Source organism: Typopeltis vanoorti, chromosome 26 (genome assembly GCF_054136105.1).
Source record: "Typopeltis vanoorti isolate ZY-2024b chromosome 26, IOZ_Tvanoo_1.0, whole genome shotgun sequence".
In the NCBI taxonomy this organism is placed as follows: domain Eukaryota; kingdom Metazoa; phylum Arthropoda; class Arachnida; order Uropygi; family Thelyphonidae; genus Typopeltis; species Typopeltis vanoorti.
The window spans coordinates 17,947,556-17,972,074 of record NC_143574.1 but is presented as its reverse complement, the minus strand read 5'-3'; the positions used below and the strand labels follow the sequence as shown (position 1 = coordinate 17,972,074).

Sequence of the window (24,519 nt, the reverse complement as noted above, 5' to 3'; positions counted from 1 at the left end):
TGAAGTTTACTATGTGCGTGCGCTGGTATTAGTGCGCCAGCATTGGACAGTGGCAATGTGCGCATCAGAAATATTATAGCTAATGCTGTTATTAATATGAGACGAATCAAGTGATATTTCTTTAGATTCAATTATTCTTCTTTCCAGTATGTATGTATATATACTATATTCTAACAATAAAGTAAGCTAGAGAAACAATCCTAGGAAGTTGAAAATGTACACCCTCGGTCCAAAAAGAAACCGAACTTTTGATAGTAAATATTATATTAAAATATTAAAACACATGCCAATTATAAATATTCAAATCATTTATTTCAATCAATATACTCTCTCTCAGCTTCGATATAGCGTTTGGCACGATCAGTTAATTCGTTAAATATGCAGAACGATACTGACTTGATGGGTGAAGCATAAATGCTTTTCATATTCCTCTCCATCCGAAAAGGAAAGTTCTTTGGGTGAAGAATTATTGAGCTTTAAGCTCGCCCTGAAAGGGCAGTGAGATTAACTGTGTTCAGCTGAGCATAGAATTGATTTGGGTCTCTTGTATTTGCAGAAATCCGCTTCATTATAGTCTGAAGCTTGCTTGATCAGTGGGTTCGGATGATTAATTGTCTTGATGAAGAACTTTTCAGCTAGGTCGTGAAGGAGAGATGTGATGTAGGGAATGTTGACTTCTCTGTGAATTTGGGAGTTTCTGATAAACCACGGAGCATCCAAACTCATTCTCAGACATTTGTTCTGTGTTCTCTGCAGCTTTTGAATATTTGTGTTCGAAGTATGACTCCATGCAGGAGATGCGTAAGTGATGACTGGGCGTATTACCATGTTGTATATGAGTAGTTTGTTCTGGGTATCGAATTTACTTTTTCTGTTGATCATGGGGTAGAGCTGCGCTATTACTTTGGATGTCTTTGAACTTATGTGTTCTATTGATTAGTGAATTGTAGTTTTTTATCAAGAATTACTTCGAGATATTTGACTGTATTCTGTCATGGGATTTTAACACCTAGTAAATGTATATCTTCCCTGATTTGAGGCTTTTTTCTAGTGAACAGTATGGCTGAACTCTTCTGTGGGTGGGCATGGATTCTCCAGTCCATCAACCATTTCTCTAACGTGTGAATACTGTTTTGGAGTCTTTTGATAGCTAGTTTGGGGCTGAGCGATCTAGCTAATAATGCAGTATCATCAGCATATAATGCAGTGATTGTTGAGCTTGTGTTTTGAGGGACATCAGCAATATAGATAGAAAACAGCAATGGGGCCAAGAGGGAGCCCTGCGGCACTCCCGCCAGAACCTTGCATCTGGTTGATACAGTTTCATTTATTTTGACTTGCATGTATCTGTTTCTGAGGTAAGAGTGAATTATTTTAACTAGATTAGTAGGCATATTGAATGTGATGAGCTTGTAGAGAAGACCCTGATGCCACACCCTATCAAAAGCCTTTGCAGCATCTAAAAAGACTGTAGCTGTATGAAGGTTCCAGTTGAAGTCTTCAGAGATGTATTCGATCAGCCTGTGGATCTGCTGAACGGTGGAGTGGTTTTTTCTAAATCCAAATTGCTCATTTGGGATTATACGTAATTGGTCCGTTTGTGATTGAAGCCTAGTAAGGACTACTTTTTCTGCGATCTTTCCAAGGTTAGACAGAAGACTGATAGGTCTTTAGCTTTCAGGGAGTTGGGCGTTTTTTCCAATCTTTTTGATTGGTGTGACATCTGCTATTTTCCAATTTTCCATGTTAAGGAAAAATACTTGAGTCTGAGGATTGCATTAATTATGTTGACTAGATGGACAATCGCTTTTCTGGGGAGTAGTTTTAATTATTTTGTTTGTAATTCCATCAGAACTTGGAGCTTTATTGTTGTTCAGATGGGTTATTATGTTTATAACTTCTGTTGGAGAAGTGAGTGTGAGAGGTTCTAGGACATCTTTTTGTTGTGTTAGGGCCTGCCTAACTCGGCGGTGAATTTGTAGATGAGATTGATGTTCAAATTTTCATATGAGGGGTTGCATTGAGTTTCCAAGCTGTCAGCCAGAGCCTCTGCCTTTTCCTTGTTAGCATGGGCTATTCCTTTCATGGTCTGAATTGGGGGTAAAAGTTGTCTTTTAGTGCAGAAGGTTCTCAGAAACTTCCAAATGGAGTTGTCTTCTGGGTTTAATTTCGTTAGCTTAGATTCCCCTTCTTGGTTTCGATGTTTTTGGAGGGCTTCTCGGACTTGTCTGGTTAATTTATTCAAATTTGTTTTATCTTGAGGGGCTCTTGTGTTATGATACCTCTTTCTGGTTTTGTTTTTCAGTCTGATTAAATCCATGATTTCCTCGGGGATCCGACCACTTGGGTGAAACACTGTAGTTTGGGTAATTGACTTTATTGCATTTTTGATTTGACTGGTAAGGTTGTTTGCAGCCACTTCTATCTCCTCTTTAGTGTGAATAGCAGGGACTGGGCCAATGTGATCAGGTAGGATTCTGGAGAGTTTGTCCCCAAGATATGAAAGAGTGGGGACCGGAGAATTGTTCTTGTGTACCGAGATTAAGCAGAATAGGGTTATGATCGGACGAAAGTTCATTTATTGTTTCCAGCTGATATTGGTATCTGATGCTTTTGAGGACGACTATGTCAAGTACATCTGAACTTCCAGTTGAGCTATGATGGGTGGGCTCTGTGGGTCCAGTTACAACAATGGAATGTTTTGTTGAGTAATGGTTTAGAGTTCGACCTTTGTCATTGATTGTGGAGCTATGCCAGGCTGTATGTTTGCCGTTAAAGTCACCAGCCATGATGATGGAGTCTGGAGTCTGTGAAGCCGATAATGGAATCCAAGTCAGATACCAGCAATGGAATGCTGGGTGAATTATATACAGCATATATTTTGATATTGCCAGCATTGTTGGTATGAACTTCAATGCCTGTTATCTCTAGGTTATTGGTTTGTGGATTGGTCAGACCATTGTGGCTTAGGTAGTTTTTAACGTATATGGCTGTTCCTCCTCCACTGCTGGAGCCTATCTGTTTTGTACATAATATAGTTTCATAACTTGGGGTTATTAGCTGGCCTGAGATGTGTTTCATTTACCAGAATTATGTCAGGATTGTGCCTGTGAGAGAACCCTTGTAGTTATAGGATTTTGTTATTGAGTCCGTTGGCATTCCATGCAGTGATCATGAGAGAGTTGGGATGGAATTTTCTTTTATTCATTATTGAGGGCTTTCAGAATTGAGTGGGTACCTTGTAGGAATCTTTTCGTGGAGGACGGCGAAGGATTCGTCATACTGAATTCTTGTAACATGGTAGCTAGTGAGGCAGTTAGTACTGATGATAGATTTGAGCTTATATGATCATGAGATGGAGTAGCCTTTGTTTGTGCTTCCTCTGCATAAGTTTTAGGCATTTGTTTCCTTTCTTGAGTTGTCAAGCTGGAGATAATTTGGACTGGGGTTGTGACTTGCACGGCTGTCTTGAGCATCGCTGAAATGTGTTGGAAGGGTAGTTTTCCCTGACACCCGGTTATTTGGGTGTGTAATGCATCCCTTGTAGTTGGCAGGGTGAGGTCCTCCACAGTTGGCGCATTTAGCTGGAGTGGATCTTGGTTTTGTACACATGACAGTCTGGTGGCCCTCGCCACATTTTAAACATCTGTAATTTGCTGTGCAAAGTTTTTGGGCATGACCAAACCTTTGGCACCTATGGCACTGCCCAGCTGTCAACTTCTTCCTTAGTGGTTCAGTAGAAATTCTGAGGCCACATATCGTTGTCAGTTCATAAATCTCTTTCTGTGTCTTATCAATATCTACGAGTACCAGTTGCATTGGCCGTTTATCCGCCCTGAGCATCCTGCTCACTTTCACTGGTGTTAGGCTCCGACTCATAAGATCAGCAGTGATTTCTCCACAGGTGACACCCTCGGTCACTCCACGAAGCACCACCTTGAGATTCTTCTCACTGGGTAAAGCAAAAGTGTGATATGGAAGACTTTTGTTATCCACGAATCCTGTCAGCTGTCTGTAGTTAGTCAGTGACTGAGGCTGGCTGGATTTTGACTCCATCTTGATTTTTAGCACAGAAATATGAGATTTTATGTTCCCTAAGGGCTGATGTGACAGTGGTCCATTTGTCCTTGTCCCTTAATATTACTGGTGGAACCTTTTTGGTGTTCCTCGGGACATCTGATGTTGGTATGTCTTCATCCATCTGGTCTTCTATAGTTCTTCTTTTGTTAGAGTGCTCCCCTTGAGAGATGTTTTGAGAGGGGATTTTGGTGAGAGAGCAGCAATGAGTTCATCTTGTGAGATCTCATTCTCCTCCTCCTCTCCATCCTGATCATTAGAGTGCATATATTGTTTTATAAATCCTGGCCAGTCAGATTCTAACTTGCCTATTATGAGTTTGAGTACCTCTAGGGACTGCTCCTTATTAAGGATCTGGATCTGTTCTTTGATGTTTTCCATGTCAAATTGGTGATTTCCTGCCAGCAGAAATTGGTTAATAGCAGTATAAATAATCCTGCAGGGCTAGGGGCCTGCCAGCAAAGTCCTGTAGACCTAGATGGACTACTAGCAGTGTATAATCCCGCAGGGCTTGAAGCCTGCCAGAAAGTGTCCTGTGGACTGAGTTGGTCTACTATCAAAGTCTTGTTACAACCTACTAATTGGGAAAAAGGAGTATCAGTATCTCACTTTGCCACAGTTTAGAAACCTACGTCTCTATAAAACCTTAATTCCACCACTGGTCCTCATTGCGAGTGGGACCTGCCAGCCATTTGACCTCTTGCACATTTCGTGCAGAGGGGGAGACAGTAGGAATCATACTGTGTTAGCATCAGTGCAATGTGAGATTACTAAGAAACCTTGTATGCATGTAATCAGGCTCAGTCTAAAATAACATGTCCGTTCTCATCAAAATCGCCATTCTATTCCTTGTACTCAATTTCTTGTAATCCTTGTATTGGAGTAAGCGAGGCCTTTATACCCTATCTAGCTTTTGGAGACTGAGTGGGCAGTTCAATCTCCACCGGTAGTGAATCAGAGATAGCTGGCGCATGTCTATCACTAATTATAGCAGCCACCAATGAAGAGGCTGGCAAACAAGTGCTGCCATCTCTTGGTACCTAACACTAACAAGATATGTCACTAACTGAAATAATGTGGGTACTACGCTCGATTTTCTTGAATTTACGGGATGAAAAACCCGAGTTTTGGGGAGGAAAAACCCGCTTGCCCATGCCAGAGATTGACTAACTCGGGAACCGGTCAAAGAAAGGCTCAGAAAAAGTTCCTCCAATCGGCGACTAGACTTGAACTTGAGTCAAACTTTGAGTGATCAAGCACAGAGGACGCATGCGCCACTTTCACTGAGCTACACAGGCCTATGGATGTACTATAGTTCTCAAATAAACATTTCGTGGATGACAGCTACATAAAGAAACATATAACGCCAGAAATATCATGAACAAGAGGGAAGAGTTTTTAGCATTGTTAGTGCAACCATGCCAAAAGTTTTAACATTATTGAGACATGCTGAACAGCCGATGATTCAGTATACTATGTGATGAGTCCAGAGAGGATAGAGCAGACTGGATGGCAGAGGGGTGCTACTGATAATAGCAAATGAATTGTTGTCAAAAAGATTAGGAGACAGTGGCAATAAAATATTACTTGAGACATGCTGTCTCAAGTAATATTTTCTCAGGAGTTGTATAAATCGCATTTCCTTCCTTTCGTGAGATCTTTCCCTTCCAATCTATCAAAAGTTCTAAAATACAGACTCGAGAACTCAGTTCCAAATATTGTAATACTACTGCGAATTTTCTTCACAATTGCTGTGAGTGTTGCTAGTTGTGAGAGGAGTTTTTCTAAATAAAATTGATTTACAATTACTTACATTACTATTAAATAGACTTGGCCAATTTCATCGACGATTTTGCTAACAGAAAAGCTAGAAAAATAACATTTTAGAATGTTGTAATTAAAGTTTTACTTCAAAAATAAACATGGTGTTTTAATTTATTTCCCTACACCTGGTTTTGACTTTTTGTAGTATTTTTTGGTGTGTATTGAGAAGGGCGGCAAACTCTAGCTATGCCGCTGCTAACATGTACATAAAGCTAGGCGTTTTCTTAAAAAAAAAAAAAAGTAATACATTTGTCTGCATGCACATGCATCAGATTTTCATTTTCTTAACATTGCTAAAACCTAAAATTTCTGTTTCTTTATTCTCTGAAAGAATGGGAGTATTTCTCTTCCTCGCATAGTTGCATGACAGTTACCTACACAGCGAAATCCATATAGTCCATCTTGTAATTGAGCATAAATGGAAAGAATGGGATTCTTTAGATGGAAAGAATTTATATTTAAATACTTCTTGGTAGTAATATCGTAAAACCGTTCTTAAAATCTGATGAATGATATTTATTTTATATGACTTTCATATTTAATTATATAAAAAAAAAAATGTTGATTCATCATAATGGGAATAACTGCTTATATAGCGTTTTTGCAACCACCGTTTAATAGGCCAACGGCAATACTAGGCTGAATACACCGGTTCTCGTCCGATCACCGGAGTTAAGCAGCGTTGGGCCCGGTCAGTAAACACAACAACACCGGGTGCTGTTGGCGTTAAATTTTTTTTATTTGCTTTATATATCTTGTTTAGCTACGCCACCGACCACACCACGAATTATCCCTTGCTTAACGCGGCGAGAGGTCTGAAGAGTCATTTTGCTTGTAATCGTAGAATTCATGCCGATAAGACAAAAACTAAAACTGTTCAGACGACTCTTGAAAACTTCTTTTGATAAAAAAAAAATTGCAGTAAATAATGCAGGTACAAGCATTTTCCAAACATTGACTTATAGGACTTTGCATTCATTTTTTTATCTTTCCTAAAAGAGTACCATATAAAACGAATTATTAATACAGTAATCGATCATGGACGAATTGTAATTTTTACCGTTGATTATTAGATTTGATTAACGCAATTTTGATATACGCGGTAACATCGAGGGATTAATTAACCTCGTTAATCGAGGGGATACCTATATATATATATATATATATATATATATATACATATATACATATATATATATATATATATACATATATACATATATACATATATATATACATATATACATATATATATATATATACATACATATATATATATATATATACATATATATATGTATATATATATATATATATATATATATATATATACATATATACATATATACATATATATATATATACATACATATATATATATATATACATATATATATGTATATATATATATATATATATATATATATATATATATATATATATATATATATATATATATATATATATAACACCGCATTAACTGTGAAAATACTTTTTTTAATGTTTAATCACATACCAACTTAATTAGAAACATTTATACAGATTGCATTAAGATTGTTGTAAAAGTACATCACATAAACACATATTATGCAATCATATTGCATTTAACAGACTCGTTTGAAGTATGCTTCAATAAATCTTATCTGTCCTCACCAGAGGCGTAGCTAGAGAGGGGGGAGGGCGGTCCGCCTCGGCGGCATTATGAACTTTTGCAGTTAATTCTAAAATACAGTTTCGAGAACTCATTTCCAAATATCGTAATACTACTGCGAATTTTCCTCGCAATTGCTGTAAGTGTCGCTAGTTGTGAGAGGAGTGTTTCTAAATAAAACTGATTGAGAATTACGTACATTACTATGAACTAGACTTCGCCAATGTCGTCGACGATTTTGCTAACAGAAAAGCAAGAAAAATAACATTTTAGAATGTTGAAATTAAAGTTTTACTTCAAAAATAAACATGGTGTTTTAATTTATATCCCTATATTTCCGTTTTGACTTTTTGTAGTATTTTTGGTGTGTATTGAGAGCGACGACAAACTCAGGGACCGCCCCGGACGGCTAAATCTCTAGCTACACCACTGTGTGGTTATATGAATACGAAGGTGGATGATGGATAGATATCAAAATTAGCATATGAAGGAGAAGAGTCTAGGAAAAAGCAGGTGATAGGCATATGCCGCAAGGCTTTGTGCCAGGACCACTACTGTTTAATTTGTACTTAACTGATATAAGAAATAATATAGAGGGAAATGTTCAGTTGTTTGCTGATAATGCGAAATTGGGAATGGGAATAAGTTTATCAAGGCGATGTGGTGAACTTGCAGGATTATTTAAATAAGCTGCCAGGATGAACAAAGATAATGAATGTCAGTTTAATGTAGAGAAATGTAAAGTGTGCAATTTGGGATAAATGGATTACAAGCTGTGTGCCACATTGGCAGAAGTATACTTCTGGAAAGAGATTAGGCTGGATTTAATGGTGGTAGTAAATATTGCAAGTTTAGTGGGCATGTTGCTAAGAATTCCAGGTTAACCCAGAAGATTAATTGGCTACTGGAGAACCCTAAGAAGTATGATGCCAGCAAAGGTCGGTCGATTGATAGAGCCTCTGCTACTAATGGCTCAGCGTTAAGCAACTTTGAGCACGGTTAGTAGTTGGAAGGGATGAATCGTTCGATGCTGTTGGCACACTCTCCCTCGATGAGTCTTTGGACTCCCTGGAGGTGTCACAATAATAATAATAATAATAATAATATAAAAAATCAGCTAACGCCTTTTTATTCCCGTATATACGGGAGTAGGCGAGGCCATTTAGCCATATCTAACTTTTTGGAGACTGAGTGGGCAGTTCAATCTCCACTGGTACCCAATCAGAGACAGATGGCCCAAGGCTATCACTAATTAAGCGGTACGCAGTGAAGAGAGACGGCTCAAATGTGCCGCCATCTCGTGGTCTCTAACCCTAACACAATATATTTAATGTCTGAAATAATGTGGGTTCTACGGTCGATTTTCTTGAGTTTACAGGACGAAAAACCCGAGTTTCTGGGAGGAAAAACCTGCTTGCCCGTGCCAGAGATCGACTAACTCGGGAACCGGTCGAAAAAAGGCTTAGAAAAATTTCCTCTAGTCGCCGACTAGACTCGAAACCAAGACTTCCTTCGTGCGGCCTAGCGCGGTGGTGTGCAAACGCCACATCCACTGAGCTACACAGGCTCCCTGGTGTAATAATAATAATAATAATAATAATAATAATAATAATAATAATAATAATAATAATAATAATAATAATAATAATAATAATAATAATAATAATAATAATAATGCATATCAAGGATTTAAGCCTAGCGTGGCCTGTTCCACCTTAGAAGTCATCGTTAAATCTTTTAAGAGGACGTCCTGGTTTTCATTTTCCTAATGGCTTGTACTTTAAGACTTGTTTTGGTAATCTTTCTGTATTCATTCTTTGAACGTGTTCCATCCATTTATGTTTATATTTTTTGATTTTTTCTATTACTGATTCTTGGTTTAATTCTTTCATAATTTCTTCGTTTCTTTTGTGATCAAATCGAGTATACTTTGTAGTTTTTCTCATAAACTGCATTTCTGCTGTTATTAATCTTCGTTTGTCTTTTTGTTTTATTGTCCAGATTTCGCTTCCATACATTAAGACTGGTAGGGCTAATGTATTGTATACTTTTAGTCTAGTTAGTCTTTTTGAACTAGGTTTGGTTTAAATATAGGGTTATTACACCTGTTATTTTTAAATATTTTGCAATTTTTAAGTTTATATCTTTTTTATTTTCATATATGATCAATAATAATAATAATAATAATGATAAAGAAGCTGCTGTTCCTCTTTATAAGGTCTTTAATTCACATCTAAATTACTGTACTCAGATCTGGTCACCTGGCTTTCTTGAAGATGAGGAAGTGATGGAGAGAATCAGAATTGAGGGACTAAGATGGTGGGTGACCTGTGGTCCCTCAATATCCTCATATCGAGCATTCCATATGAGGATATGGAATGAAACATTTAGGTTACTTAAAGGGTTTTAGAGGATTGATGCAGGGAAAGTGTTTCGGAACTTGGCTACACGTGCCAGAACAAGAGATCATCTCTGGAAATGAGTAAGAGTGCTGTTAGTAATGGTGTGAGTACTAGATTTTTAATTTGGAGGGTTTTGAATAAATGCAATGGGTTGCCAGAGTCGGTTGTGAATGTACTTTGTCTATTAATGAATTCAAGGACAGGTACCATCGATATTATGCAGAGAGATTGGTTCTTCGACAATGAGTCCATGAAGATGCCCGTGCAATAATAATAATCGCTTTTTTGAATGATGACGACTGATTTTCAAAATGGATGTAGGAAAGCATATTTATATAAAAATAATAGTCCCTGCCATCTGACGGACGAAAATGGAAACATCTGAATTTTAACTCGTAGTCAGTAGTTGAAGTTGGTTTTATTGAGCGGGACATGAATTTTAAATAATAGTTTTCAGGTAATAAATTCTACATACAGCATTTTATAAAAGTTTTAGAATGAAGTGCTAAAAAGCAACAGCTGTACAAAAATGGATCTCCCTCTGCTTTATATATTTTGAAAAAGCATTTGACATTTCTCATGGTAATCTGTGTTGTAGTGGAGACGGAGAGTTGTACAGTAGGTGTCCCCTCGCGTTGAGTCTTCGGACTCCAATCTTAGAAAATTGGTCTCGACTCAAAAATTTAAGGTAATAATAATAACAACAAAACAAAACATACTGGAATCAACAATTTTGCATTCAAGATAAACATGCTTTTCCAATAGATATATATCAAAAGAGGAGCCTGGCAGCGATGCATATTATAAATCAACCACTATGGAATAATTAGTTTCAATAGTATTATTGAAACTTCCCTAATACAGATGCAGGTCAATTGATTGCGCAAACATATGATTATTTTTTATGGATCTCAGTTTACATAATTTTTACACCAACACTTGCTTTTGAATCATCTGCGGTCCCAGCTTTTAAGCTTGTTGTTCAGACTGTATGAGAATGTGTTAAGTGTACCATTTTTTTATTTAGAAAAAATTGCAAACATCAATCGTTAAGAGCATAGTGAAAAATGGATCATTAAATTCAGACTGACATCAATCATCAGACTGACTCCCTTTCCTAGACATAGATTTACGGTTGAAAGAGATAGATGACTTTTAAATTTTATGTTTTGAAATTTTCAGTACATTATGCTTGATTATGGTATACATGCTGTAATATATAATTATATAATATGAAAATGTGTTGTCACAGCCTAAAATTAAGAACTAAAAACATACTTGAATTATAAATAATGAAAAATAATGAATTAGGATTAAGACTGATTTTAAATCAGCCTTAATCCTAATTCAATTATATTGGATTAAACTAATCTTGAAGCCAACCAATCAAAATGGGTACAGTTACTAATATCTTAACTATGAGATCAAGAAGGAATGTTGCCTAACATTATTTTTTTTTAGAGATTTGAAACTTTAAAAAAAAAATTAATGAACACCTCACATAGTAAGATGACTACATGGATTGTGATAAACTAATATTATTATTAGATGCCAATTCCATGTCATTTTCATGGTAGGCTACTAATGTTACACCACACTACACTACCCACAATTACCATTGCATAATCCACCATCTACTACATAGTATTTTTTTTTTGTCTGTTAATTGCATGTATTCTCTGGCTGATATGCCAGTTTTTAGGATAAAACCTAGTTCTGTGAATCAAAGCTGCTATCTTAGGATGAGACTGGGTAATTCACCTTCATTTGAAAATGGCCATATGAAGATTCCTCATGTTATGACAAAAATTGAACATGGGTGTTTTCCAATCAAAGGATGCATGATCTGCCATGCTACTATGTTAGAGAGGAACTCCATAATCTAGATAATTTTCTTTTGAAGAGTGCAAAAGTAGTACAATGAAATATAAGCTAGTCAATAAGCATCTTTTTATAATTTTGTGTTTTTGTGTTGTAATATTTTTAAAAAAGGTTATGGCCACACTATCTGTAGTTCTGTATTACTTAGTATGCACAGCACATACCCAATGTCTCTCTCGTGATTATAAGAAGTACTGAGTATGTATGCTACAGAAAAAAGTTTTGGGATGCTTTGATTATAGGAAATGAGTCTTCAAATATAGAAAATGAAAATAAAGATTGGAATCTGATTATCAGAATTTGAAGAGCAATAGAGACAACAAATGAATGCAGCTAAATGGAATAAGCAAATTTTGAGCCATTGCAGATTGAAAAGGGATGGATTCAAGGTTTAGCATTCTCTGAACAGTTTTGTTAGAGAATGACATTTCTGAAAGGCAGGAAAATTTTGGAATGTCATATCTCTAACCCCCCCCCTTTCCCGAAAATGATCTGAGAGAGTTTGTAACTGGATTATTTCCTAGCTAGTTGAAAAGCCTCCTGATGCATTATCAGGTACAGTCCCATGTCTTACCTAGCTGCCAGCCTGCAGAAATGCTTTATTGCTTTACCCTCAAGTGGGATAGGATTAGGATCTATGCTATGTTAAAGCTATCACCTACACAATTTGTAAGGGGGGGAAACCAGAAATCTTGCTTTGTGGATGAAACATGGCGACATTCAATTCAGCCGTCTGCTGTGTAGATGGGGATAGATTGCTAATTCAGGACTTTTGGGGCTCTGAAAGGAGGGGGGGAACATGATGAACTAACTACAGTATTCACACTCATTATGAATATTTCACCACCATGGTTTTGGCCAATATGAATGGACCAAGAGGAAGTGCAGGATGGCCCTTAATCTGTCATAACTTTAGTAGGTTTGTTGATACTATTGGTTAAGTGGCCCAGAAATTCATCTGCTTCAGCTGGAAGTCAATGAGATACCAGCATTGCTCAAGAGCTAGTTGCAAGAACTGCAACTGGCTCTTCAGCAATTCCATCAAGCCCAGCCTTGATGACATTGCTTGACAGTTGAAATACTTCCAAAGAGATTCACAAGAAAGGAGTTATAACTGGTAATTAGTTTACGGAATTAACAACGCATATAAAGTATATTAATTAAAGGTAACTTTGATGAATAACAACCCCCCCTCCACAATAAAGATTACACCAAGTCTATCACCATCCCCTACATCCAGGGCACCTCTGAGAAAATAACCAATATCCTCAAAAAATATGACCTTACTTCCTGTTACAGACCATATAAAAAGTTGGCATCCCTTATCCACTCTGCCAATTTCAAAAAAGACCAACCACTTCCCCTAGACCTACCTGGTGTATACCAGGTCCCTTGCAACTGCAAATTGTCCTACTTTGGCCAAACAGGCAGAACAACAAATATCAGGATTTCAGAACACAAAGACTACATCCAGTTTCACCAGCACAGCCACTCTGGGCTGGCAGACCATGCCTTAGATACCCACCATAAAATTCGTTGGAAGAAAACAAAACTAATTCATTGCAGCAAGTTTAAATACAAAAGATTATTCAAAGAATCTTCAGCAGCTCTAAAAAACGTTCCTAACCTCATCAAATTTGGGTGCATGAAACTACCCCAAATTTGGGAGACTTACATTATGAGAACTTCAGCCCAACTGCCAAGACTACCAAATTAGCCCACAAGAGGGCACCATTAGGACTTTAGGAACAATATTAGTTTCTTGCTTTCTTCCTCATTTGCTTGTGTTAGTGCCTTGAGTGCACATACCATATCTTTATGTTCCTGAAGATGACAATGTGACATTGCCGAAATATAGTAGTTATTCATTAAAGTTACCTTTAATTAATATACTTTATATGCATTGTTAATTCCATAAACTAATTACTAGTTATGTCTAACCAATGTATAAGCCTTGCTACTAGAATAAAGAAAGGAGTTAGCTGATTATTTTTAAAAGTTTGATGATGTTGGCTGCTCTGGAGAGAATACATGTGAAAGCAAAAAGGGAGGAATTCACAAATGTTAGCAGAATGACTGAAAATTATTATTATAACATCTGAATTCCATGAAATCAGACTTATCATGGGAGATACACACCATTGCATGCATAGCTCATCCAACTGTGCCATAAACTGATTCAATGTGTCTACATTCACAACATACTCAGGCAATGCATTCTACTCACCAATCATTCTCCATGCAAAGAACCTGTTCCTCATTCCTCTGCTCACACCCTCCTTATACAGTTTTCAGGGATGGCCTCTTGTGCTACATCCCCCCCCATCTCCCATTCTATGAAAAAATCTTCCATGTCAACCTGATAACAACCTCATGTCTCAATCATGTCTCTCCCTCCTCCTATTTATATTCTCTCAATCTGTCCTCTTACTGCACATTCCAAAGACCACTTACCACTTTTGTGCATCCTCTTTCGACCCTTTCTAATGTATCATCATCACCATGAAAACCTGGTGACCAAATCTGTGACAATAATCCATATGAGGCCTGAACAAAGCCTCATATGGATTATTATGGATCATTGTATGGATTATACAATGCATCATAACTTCTTTATTTCTGCATGTCAGGGTCCTCTGCATCATTGCCATTATCCGATGTGATGTCTTCACAATTTGTGTGATGTGGTTCCTGAATTTCACATCTATGTCCACCACCACCACTCCCAGATCTCTTCTCCTCCACCTCATTTAAAGTTTCCCCACCAAGTTTATACTTTATATCCCATTGTTGTTTACCAAATTTCAAAACCTTTCATTTTGCAACATTGAACTGACAGTTACCTGCCCATTCATCCAGTCTAATCAAGTCCTCCTATAAGGCCATAACATTTGCATGACTCTGTATTGCTCTCCCAATTTTGCATTAGCTGCAAAAAGATGCATATCACCAGTTAAACCCATCCCAATATCAATAATATACAAATTGAACAACAGTGGTCCCAAAACTAACCTCTGCAGCACATCATTAGTGACCTTCCTCTTTTAGGATACTGCATCCCCTCATACAACTTCTGATACCTATCTGACAGCCAGTCACTGATCCAACTCAGAAGTCTGTTATCTAGTCTCATCCATTTCAATTTATTTAACAGCGTTTCATGTAGCAGTCTATCAAAAGCTTTTGCGAAATCTAGCATACCACCGTATAAGCATCTTCCTTGTCCAAGACATTTGTCACTTTGTTATACTACATAAGTAAGTTAAATCATGATCTCCCTTTAACAGATCCATGCTGATAACCACAGAGAATACTGCTATTATCAACCCATTTCTGTATCCTACTTCTCATCAATCTCTCTGGTACCTTTACCACAACTCCAGATATACAGGTTGGCCTATAATTTGTAGCCACAGCCTTATCACCACCTTTATGCAGTGGAACAATTTTACCTTCTTTCCACTCCAATGGAACCTGTGCTATTGTAAGTCTTATTAAACAGGCATGCCAATGCTACTGCCACTTCCTCAAATACGTCCTGCTCACTGACAATTAAGCCTTCCTCTCCTATGTCCTCTACACTTAGATTTCTCATGATTTCACCCTGATGAGGATGAAATATCCTTATAAATTGATCACTGAATTCCTCAACAGTGTCTTCTGCAGCAGTTACCATTCTACCATTTTCATCCATTAACATCATCTTACCATAATCATTCTTCCTTCTACTTGCCATTGCCACATATCTAAAAAACTCTCTAAGGGTTTTCTTTGCCTGATTTACTAATTTCTGCTCATACTACACTTTTGTTGTCCATATTAACTGAGTCACTCTCCTGGCTTGTTCTTTATACTCTTCATGTAACTGATTATTGCCATTATTCATCTTGTACTGCCTCCAAAGCTTCTTCTTCTTCCAGATTTCATGCTTAATCTCCTCATTCATCCATTTTACACCTACCTTATTCAGCCTTTTGACCTTTGAAATACATTCACACATTGATGCAGTTGTGTATTTCTTTGTCAGTTCCTAAGCAGCATTTATTTTCTTACTGTTCAACTCATCATTCCATGCTATAGCTCCAAGCTGTCTCCTAAGTTTATTATGATCACCAGCCTTGAACTTCCACATACAGTAGCCCCCCCCCCTTATCCGCAGGGGGATACATTACGAGACACCCCACAGATACTTGAAACTGCATATAGTACCTGAACCTTATATATTCTATGTTTTTTTCCTATACATATATGATAAAATTTAATTTATAAATTAGGCACTGCAAGAAATTAACAACAATAACTAATAATAAAATAGAACAGTTATAGCAACATACTGTAATAAAAGTTATCTGAATGTGAATGGAATCTTAGCAACCTTAGCATTCATTTTATTATTATTATTATTATTTATTTATTATTTTATGAAGTAAGAACTTTCACCTTTTTTTACTTAAAAAGAAGCACTTTACGATGACTCTTTGGCATATCCGAATTGCCAGCATCACTACTCTCACACTTTGGGAACCATTATTAAGTAAAATAAGAGTTACTTGAACACAAGCACTGCAATACCGTGAGAGTAAATTTTATAACCGGGAACTACACAGGATGGCGTGCAATTTAGAACTTATGAATTGCCTATTACTAAAAGAGTCATACGGTTTCATTTCGGTGATGTAAACTTATATAAGCGAAGTGAATACTAGATCTAACATTATTTCAAAGCCGAATGTTTGTAGAAACTATGAAAGTTTCATAAGTTAACCTGAGAGCTTATGAGAATACAATCCTTGGCATCCCCGAGTTGCCTTAGCTACTTAATTCAAGTAGTGCAAGCTAGGGCAACTCGGGGATGCCGAGGATTGTATTCTAGTAAGCTCTCAGGTCAACTTACAAATAGTTTCTACAAACATTCGTGTTTGAAATAATGTTGGATCTAATATCCACTTTGCCGATGTAATTATAAATTCTTTATTTCTGGAATTTTCCATTTAATATTTTTGGACCGGGGTTGACTGCGGATAGCGAACCCACAGATAAGGGGGGGGGGACTATGGTATATCCTTTCCTCACAGAAGTCTGCATATGGCTAGCCACAACCCAGGTGATCACTTCATGATCTCTCTCTCACCAACTGGAGGAAAGTTTGAAACCTCACTCACTTACATCCTTTGATGAAATGATTAGATTTAAAACTCTTGATCCTGACATGCTGCCTGAGATAGTTGCCTCTCAAGAAATTAATTTTCCTTATCCAGTAACTTATCTTTTGCTAAGATGTATTGGCTTTTTTTACAGAAATGATTGTGACAACAGAGATAGGGGTATGTTAAAATCATCCATAATAATTATCCTTCCTTTGTTCACTAACCCAAGATGTTTATGCATTTCTTTGTCACCCCTCCATATTCCCTGGCCTATAGCAACATCTAACTAAATATGTCTTCCTGTCAACCTCCACCTCGCACCACACTGCCTCATAACCATTGCCACTATTTCCCTCTCTCATGTCTACCTTTTATGAACATAATTCCCCTGCTATCATCACCATTACTCCCCCTCCCTTCTTGTCCTTTCTATCCTCGCAAAAAATACACACACACACACAGTGTATATACAGTGTATATGATTGATTCTCTTCTGTCAAGATGAGTTGAATACTTCATGAGTCCATCTTCCCCACTCTTCTCTTAATAAAGTCTTTCTTGAAAGATCTTGAAGGCTGTTGATCTTAACAGCTTTCTTAATATTAGTGATCCAGCTTATCCTTGGTCTGCCCTCCCCCCTTGTCTGTTTGGTGGTTTTCCAAATCATTAAAATGCCCATACCATTTTAATCTCTTTTTATCTAGTTTGTCTAATATTAGTTCTTTGTAATTTATTTCATTCCTCACCAAATTTGTTGAGGTTTGGATTGTCCTACAAAGCTGTCCTACTTTGGCCAAACAGGCAGGATAGCTAATATCAGAATTTCAGAACACAAGGACTACATCCGGTTTCACTAATACAGCCACTCTGGTCTTGCAGACCATGCGCTGAATACCTGCCATAGAATACGGTGGAAGAAAGCCACAATAATACACCGTAGTAAATTCAAATACGAAAGGCTTTTCATGGAATCAGCCTCAGCCCTAAGAAACAATCCAAACCTCAACAAATTTGGTTGTATGAGACTGCCCCAAATTTGGGAAACCTACATCAGAAGACCATCAGCCAAATCGCCAAAGAATACCAACATTGCCTGCTAGGGGGCACCATCAGGACTTTTAGGAGAAAGAATAGCTTCCTGCTTAGTCCTTATTTACTGTTTGTTGTGCTTGCGTGCACGTGTCTTGTTTTTAAGTTCCTGTGAAAATGGCAATGTGACATTGCTGAAATATTGGAAGTGTATTAAAATTTATTTTAATGTATATCCTAGTATATGTATATGTTGTCATTTCCTTAAGCTATTTAGTAAAAATGCATAATCAACGTCTAAGCCTTTCCACGAGAATTATAGGGATCTATGTTAGTTTTTTCCAAGGAATTTGATCATGTATTTTCTTTCTGTTGTATCGAAAGCCTGTTTATAATCAATGAAACAGCACTAAAAAATATGATTGTTTTCTACAATTGTTTTGTAAGGTCTACTGGTTTCTGTATTACAAAAATTGCATCAACTGTTCCTCTGCCACTTCTGAAGCCCATTTGTTCCTCTTCTAAGATTTCTTCATAGATATATATAAGAAGAAATCATTTTTCATTTTCCTTCTTCAATGTTAGAGCTTGTGGGGTTTTTATATTCCAATGTAAATGTTTTCATTCATATTGTTTTATTGTTATTGTTCACATTAACAATTTTATGTATCTGGTGGTAACATATTTCATCTGTTTCTTTTTTATAGATGGATGCAGACCTACCTGAAAAGATACAAGTTTTACTTCCTAAGAGGTTATCTGATCTTAATTTGGATGTTATTAAAGAAGATATTGTGGGGAAACCAGTAACTTATCTTTTGCTAAGATGTATTGGCTTTTTTTACAGAAATGATTGTGACAACAGAGATAGGGGTATGTTAATTATTATCTCTCTAATTTATATATACCCCTCTTACTTGGATATTTAATTTAAGTTTGAACTCTGGTATGGTCCCTAGGGAGTGGAAGTTAGGCAAAGTGGTTCCTTTGCATAAGGGTGGCTCTAAAACTGCAGTAGTTAATTACAGACCAATCACCATCTCAGGAGTAGTGGTAAAAGTATTGGAAAAGTTGGTTAAAGACAAAATTCAAAAATGGGTGGATCAGGATATGATACTCTATAGAGGCCAACATGGTTTTGTTAAAGGTAGATCCTGCCTTAGCAATCTATTAACCATTCATAATAGAATAACATCTGAGTTGGACAAAGGAACAGGCTACACAGTGGTACTTCTGGAATTTGCTAAGGCTTTTGACAGGATACCCCATAGAACACTGTTACACAAATTGGAGCAGATGGGAATGGATATTAAATTGGTGATATGGATAGGAGAATGGCTCAGGGAGAGATACCATAAGGTGGTGTATGGAGGAGCCGAGTCCAGAATGAGACAGGTGACCAGTGGTGTGCCTCAGGGCTCTGTGCTTGGGCCAATGTTGTTTAATTTGTATATAAATGATATAGGAAATGGCTTAAAGGGAGATATTCAGTTGTTTGCTGATGATGCAAAGTTGGGTAGCACAAAAAAAATCAAGCTGATGTTGAAAGTTTGCAGGATGATTTAAATAAGCTGGTAAAATGGGCAAAAGATAATGGATGTCAGTTTAATGTGGAAAAGTGTAAAGTCATGCATTTTGGGATTAAAAGATTACCAGCTGTGTACTACATTGATGGAAAGGTACTCCAAGAGATTGATGAGGCTAGGGACTTAGGGGTGTTGGTAGATAGGGAGATGAAGTTCAGAGGACACATTGCTAAGGTGTCCAAGATTGCACATAGGATTACTTGGTTGTTGAGGAACACACTGACATCCAGAGATAAAGAGGTTATTATTCCCCTTTATAAAGCGTTGATACTTCCACATTTGGATTACTGTGCTCAGGTCTGGTCACCTGGATTCCTTGGAGATGAGGAGGCTGTGGAGAGGGTTCAGAGAAGAGTGACCAAGTTGGTGAGTGATATAAAATATGCCCCCTACATTGATAGATTGAGAGCTTGTGGATTGCAGAGATTGGTTGATAGGTGAAGAAGAGGGGATATGATAGAAACATTTAAATTACTGAAAGGTTTTTATAGGATTGATGCAGGGGAAATGTTTCAGCTGTGTGATAGTGATGGAAGAACAAGAGGTCATCTCTGGAAATTAAAGAAGAGTGTGGTTAACAAAGGTGTCAGAACAAGGTTTTTTGCCTGGAGGGTGGTGAATGAGTGGAATTAATTGCCTGACTTAGTTGTGAGCTCTTCGTCTGTAAATGAATTCAAGAAGAGATATGATAGATATTGTTTTGCTAGTTTGGGTCTCCCGCGATGAGGCTACTGACTCCATGGAGATACCCGTAATAATAATAACAATATAAGACACTGCAGCAGGACAAAATATAAATGCAGTCCTCCTGTAATGAGATTCCTGTATATCTATTCCTGAACTAAAAAAAAAAACGAGAAGTTTTCAACTCGTATTTGCAACTTATTTTTTGTTTTAAGTAAAAATGAATCACACCAAGTTTGTATATCTCATGTTGAATTTTAATATGAGCTGCATTGATTGCAGTCATCAGATGCTATTTACGTCATGTGCAGTTACGGCTTTGTTTTGCAGAGTTAGGCTACAGTGACTCATTTAAGGTGATACACTTTAGTTATTTGAGTTGTACATCTCACAGCTCCATTGCTTCAGTCTCAATTTAAAAAAAAAAAAAAAAAATGGCGTTCTGTATCTTTCTCTCTTCATTCATCCTTTTTTTTTTAAATTTTTTTATTTCCAGTTAATCTATGGATATAGTTTTATTATTTACTGTGAATAAAGACATTTATCTTACTATTATATATGCAGTTATTGCTGCTATTACCAGACTATAGTAGTTAATCAATTTTGTTGAAACCATAGAAAACAAACAGAAATATTTTGTTTTTCCTAGATTCAACAAAACATAACTTTTTGTAGGTAGACATTAAATGGAAATATTGAAATTAAAGACAGATTGTTATTAATTCTCAATTTAAATATTCAGAAAGCTTTCAGTGGCAGATTGAGAATATTCTGAGTTACTGTTCAGAAGAATTTTATGCATTTCCTTCAGGTTTCAGATATAAATTTCCATTACATTTAGTCACTTTTGCTATTTAAAGCATTCGGGATGAAAATCAGGATAGTAGAATTATAAAACATATCTATGCATGAATCTAAGAAAGCATTTAGAAATAATTTTCATAGTGTTCCTTGAAAATCTGTCACAAATCCAACAACTCTACTCACATTAATTTAGAATTTTTGCACTTTTTAAATTATTCAAAATCAATTGTTGTATGTTTTGAACCTTGAACTTTTAGCTATTATCCATTATTTTATGATGTTCATAAATGCTAGACAATGTGCCACCTTCACTATGTATTCTGTCAACCCTACATTTATGGTGTACTTCACTTTACATACACTGTTTATGTTTGCATTCTCCAGGTTACATGACTAATGCTTTCTTGTAAATCACTACATGAAATAAATGCTTCTTATCTAGAAATTAATTTTCCTGGTAATAAGGGTGGGTTTATGTTCCTTGTCAATCGTTTCACTGTATACTGCTTCATATTAAAATATTTGATAGGCATTTTTAATTCAAATGGAATTATAATAACATTAAAATTTTACTATATACTGAGTGGTAAGTTTATTAGATATGACTTTAGCATTATGCTGACTGGTCTAGTTAGCTATGTGTATGGTATCTCTGCTCTCCAACTAATAAGTAGCAGATTTCAATCCCATTATAGATGTGGATGTTTGTCCTCTGGATTGCTCACCACCGAATCTTTTCAGTTGTCTCCCCATCTGTTTTGTTACCAAGGTGACCATATCTGCATACAGTAGTCCAGATGTTGTCTGAACATAAATTGTAAAGTGGAAGAATAACTTCCATATTCAAGATTCCACATTATTCATGCAAGTTACTGTTCTCTTTAACAGTGCTGTTTTCCAATGGGATGATGTACCCTTCTTAGCAGTGTGGCCCAAACTTTTAGTTCACTGTCCACAATAACTCTCAGGTCTATAGCTTCATTGACAACTTGCAACAAATTCCCAGTAATATAATACTTTGCCTGCAATGTTCTCTGTCTAAAATGCATAGTCTTATACATTGAATTTCTCATTGAATTTACATTCACTGTCATTTTTCCGTTTAAGCAGTCAGCTCAAATCAGTCTGTTGATTCTGTATCAGCTACATTCCTTAGTACCATCAGCAAATAACTGAATATCACACCCAAGACTCTCCCTAATATCTTTAATATCCATATTTAAACAGTCATGGCCCAGGTACAGAACCCTGTGATACATCACTAGTCACCCTCTTCCTCATGGAATTAGCATTGCCATACATTACGTTCTAATGTCAGTCAGTCTACTCTCCAATCCAAGTAATGGATTTATTTTGCAAATCCATTCTTTCAAGTTTGTATAACAACCTCCAATGTGGAATCCTTTCGTATGCCTTGACAAAATTCAGAAATATCATGGTATATTCATTCCTTTATCCAACTTTACTCTCGCTCTGTATTAACATGAGCAAATTGCTAAAGTGAGACCTACCTTTAACCACTGTTATCTACCCACCTTTGGATGTGATATTGAAGACAATGAAATTACATTTCATTATGTCCTCATACCCAGAGGTCTTTGAAATGTAAGCTGTTTTGTCAACAAGCATAAAATCACCACCCTGTTTATTGGAGTGAAGTTTGGAAAAGTTCCAGTTTTTATCTCATCAGTAGGGGAAGTGGATTGTATAACCCAGTTCACCCATGGTACTACATGTATGATAGGCTAGAATTTTTGTGGGCAGGATTCATATAAAAATATGTAAATTTGTTTGGTTGGAAGAAACCATGCCAGATTATCCAATAAGCAAAATTGCTTGTTAAGGTCTCACAAAAACAAATAAAATATAAAGTAAAATAAAGTTATATTTGCGTATATTAACAAAATAATATTTTCTTTTTTTTTTTGTCTTTTTTTATATACAAACAAGAAATTATTTGTAAGCCTTTCTTGTAGTTTTCTTTTATATCACTACAAACTATGAGAAATTCCAAAATGGCTAGTCAGTTCTAGATGGTTTAATTTCCCAGTGGGCAAGTAAAGGGATTGCTCTCAAATCATAAGGTATTGAATTATCCGATTCTAAATTAACAGTTAGTTTACTCATGTGTTTTTAAATACTACCATACAAGAAAAATAAACTATAAATATGCTATGTGTTCTGATATTTTTATGGATTAACTGGTGCCCTTTTGAGCAGAAAAGCATTTTTTTTTTTCTCAAAATACTCTTGGCAAAAGAAATCACTAATAACTAGCCATACTATGCAAAACCATTGTAGTTGATAATATTGATGGTCTCTTAGCAAAATCTTTTCCCTCCCCTTCCCACCTCCTTATGAAACATTTGATTCATTAATTTTATAACTAGTTCAGAAAATCTCATCTTCAAAAATTCAGGCATCATGATCAGTTTTAATATTACATTTTTATTAATGTAATACGAAAAGTAGACTTAATCTTAATTTCTTCCCCTCCCACTCCCTTTGATATTTTTAATTGTTCAAAAGTTATTTTACATTCCAGGGGAAAATAGACAAGCAGCTAAATTGTACCATGTATCTTATTACTTCCTCCTCCTTATCCAGTTTCTGTGTCTAACACAATTCACTCAGTACAGGTATATTCAAACCTGGAATCTGAGTTTTTTGTTTCTGTTTAGTCACATGGCCCAACACATCAGATAAATTTTTATTATGATTAAACAGCCAGCACTTTACTATAGAAAAGAATCAAATAAAATAACTTCCTGACATATTAGTTATCTAGGTTGATATGTCAAGATCTAATCTCGATATTTAGTTACCCCCCCTCTTTCAGATAGTTTTCTGTCATTTTCTGTTCACAGAAATACACATACATGTTGCAAGATACTTGAACAATTACCATCACCCAGACCAATAATATAACATCTTTGAAACATTAAACTTGAGGCAAAGATTATTTGTTTCACTGAGATGGCATTTGTTTCCAAACTCAGTTATCTCTGCCCCACTTGGTTATCTCATCCAGTGTTACAACCCTTTTAAAAAGATAATGTGACCAATTCTTCTGCCTTTCATGACATATGAGAACTTGGCTAAATGATTCCCATTTATTTTATCCTGGGTATATCTAAAAAGATAGTTGAAGTGCTTCATAAATATTATCTTCACACCACTTTTAAATGTATAGCAAACTCTTTCTCCTTAATCATTCTCCTAAGGACATACTCTATTCTTTGACACGTCTAGGAGTGTATAAAGTGCTGCATACTGTCAAGTTGGTCTACTCTGGACAAAGAAGAACTGGATTCATACGAATAATAATACTACTGAGAATGCTGTGTAGTATTATTATGAAGCCATTACAAATATGAAAAACTGTTTTTGGGTGGTAGCATTATAATAAAATGCTTGCCTGAACAAGCATGCAT

The 24,519-nt window shown here is 36.3% G+C and overlaps 1 protein-coding gene across 2 annotated transcripts in view; it reads left to right on the top strand.

Moving 5' to 3' along the window:
• Positions 1-10,336: 10,336 nt before the first annotated feature.
• Positions 10,337-24,519, top strand: part of LOC150092373 (lysine-specific demethylase 8-like) — a 101,569-nt gene continuing 87,386 nt past the window's right edge. Inside the window, exons 1-2 of one of the 2 annotated variants that reach the window (XM_090415011.1) lie at positions 10,337-10,411; positions 18,719-18,884. In XM_090415011.1, the coding sequence (XP_090271137.1) occupies positions 18,719-18,884 (166 nt within the window). In that variant the 5' untranslated portion in view covers positions 10,337-10,411. Of the gene's footprint in view, positions 10,643-18,718; positions 18,885-24,519 lie in introns of both variants that reach the window. The other variant, XM_090415010.1, reaches the window with a different exon arrangement.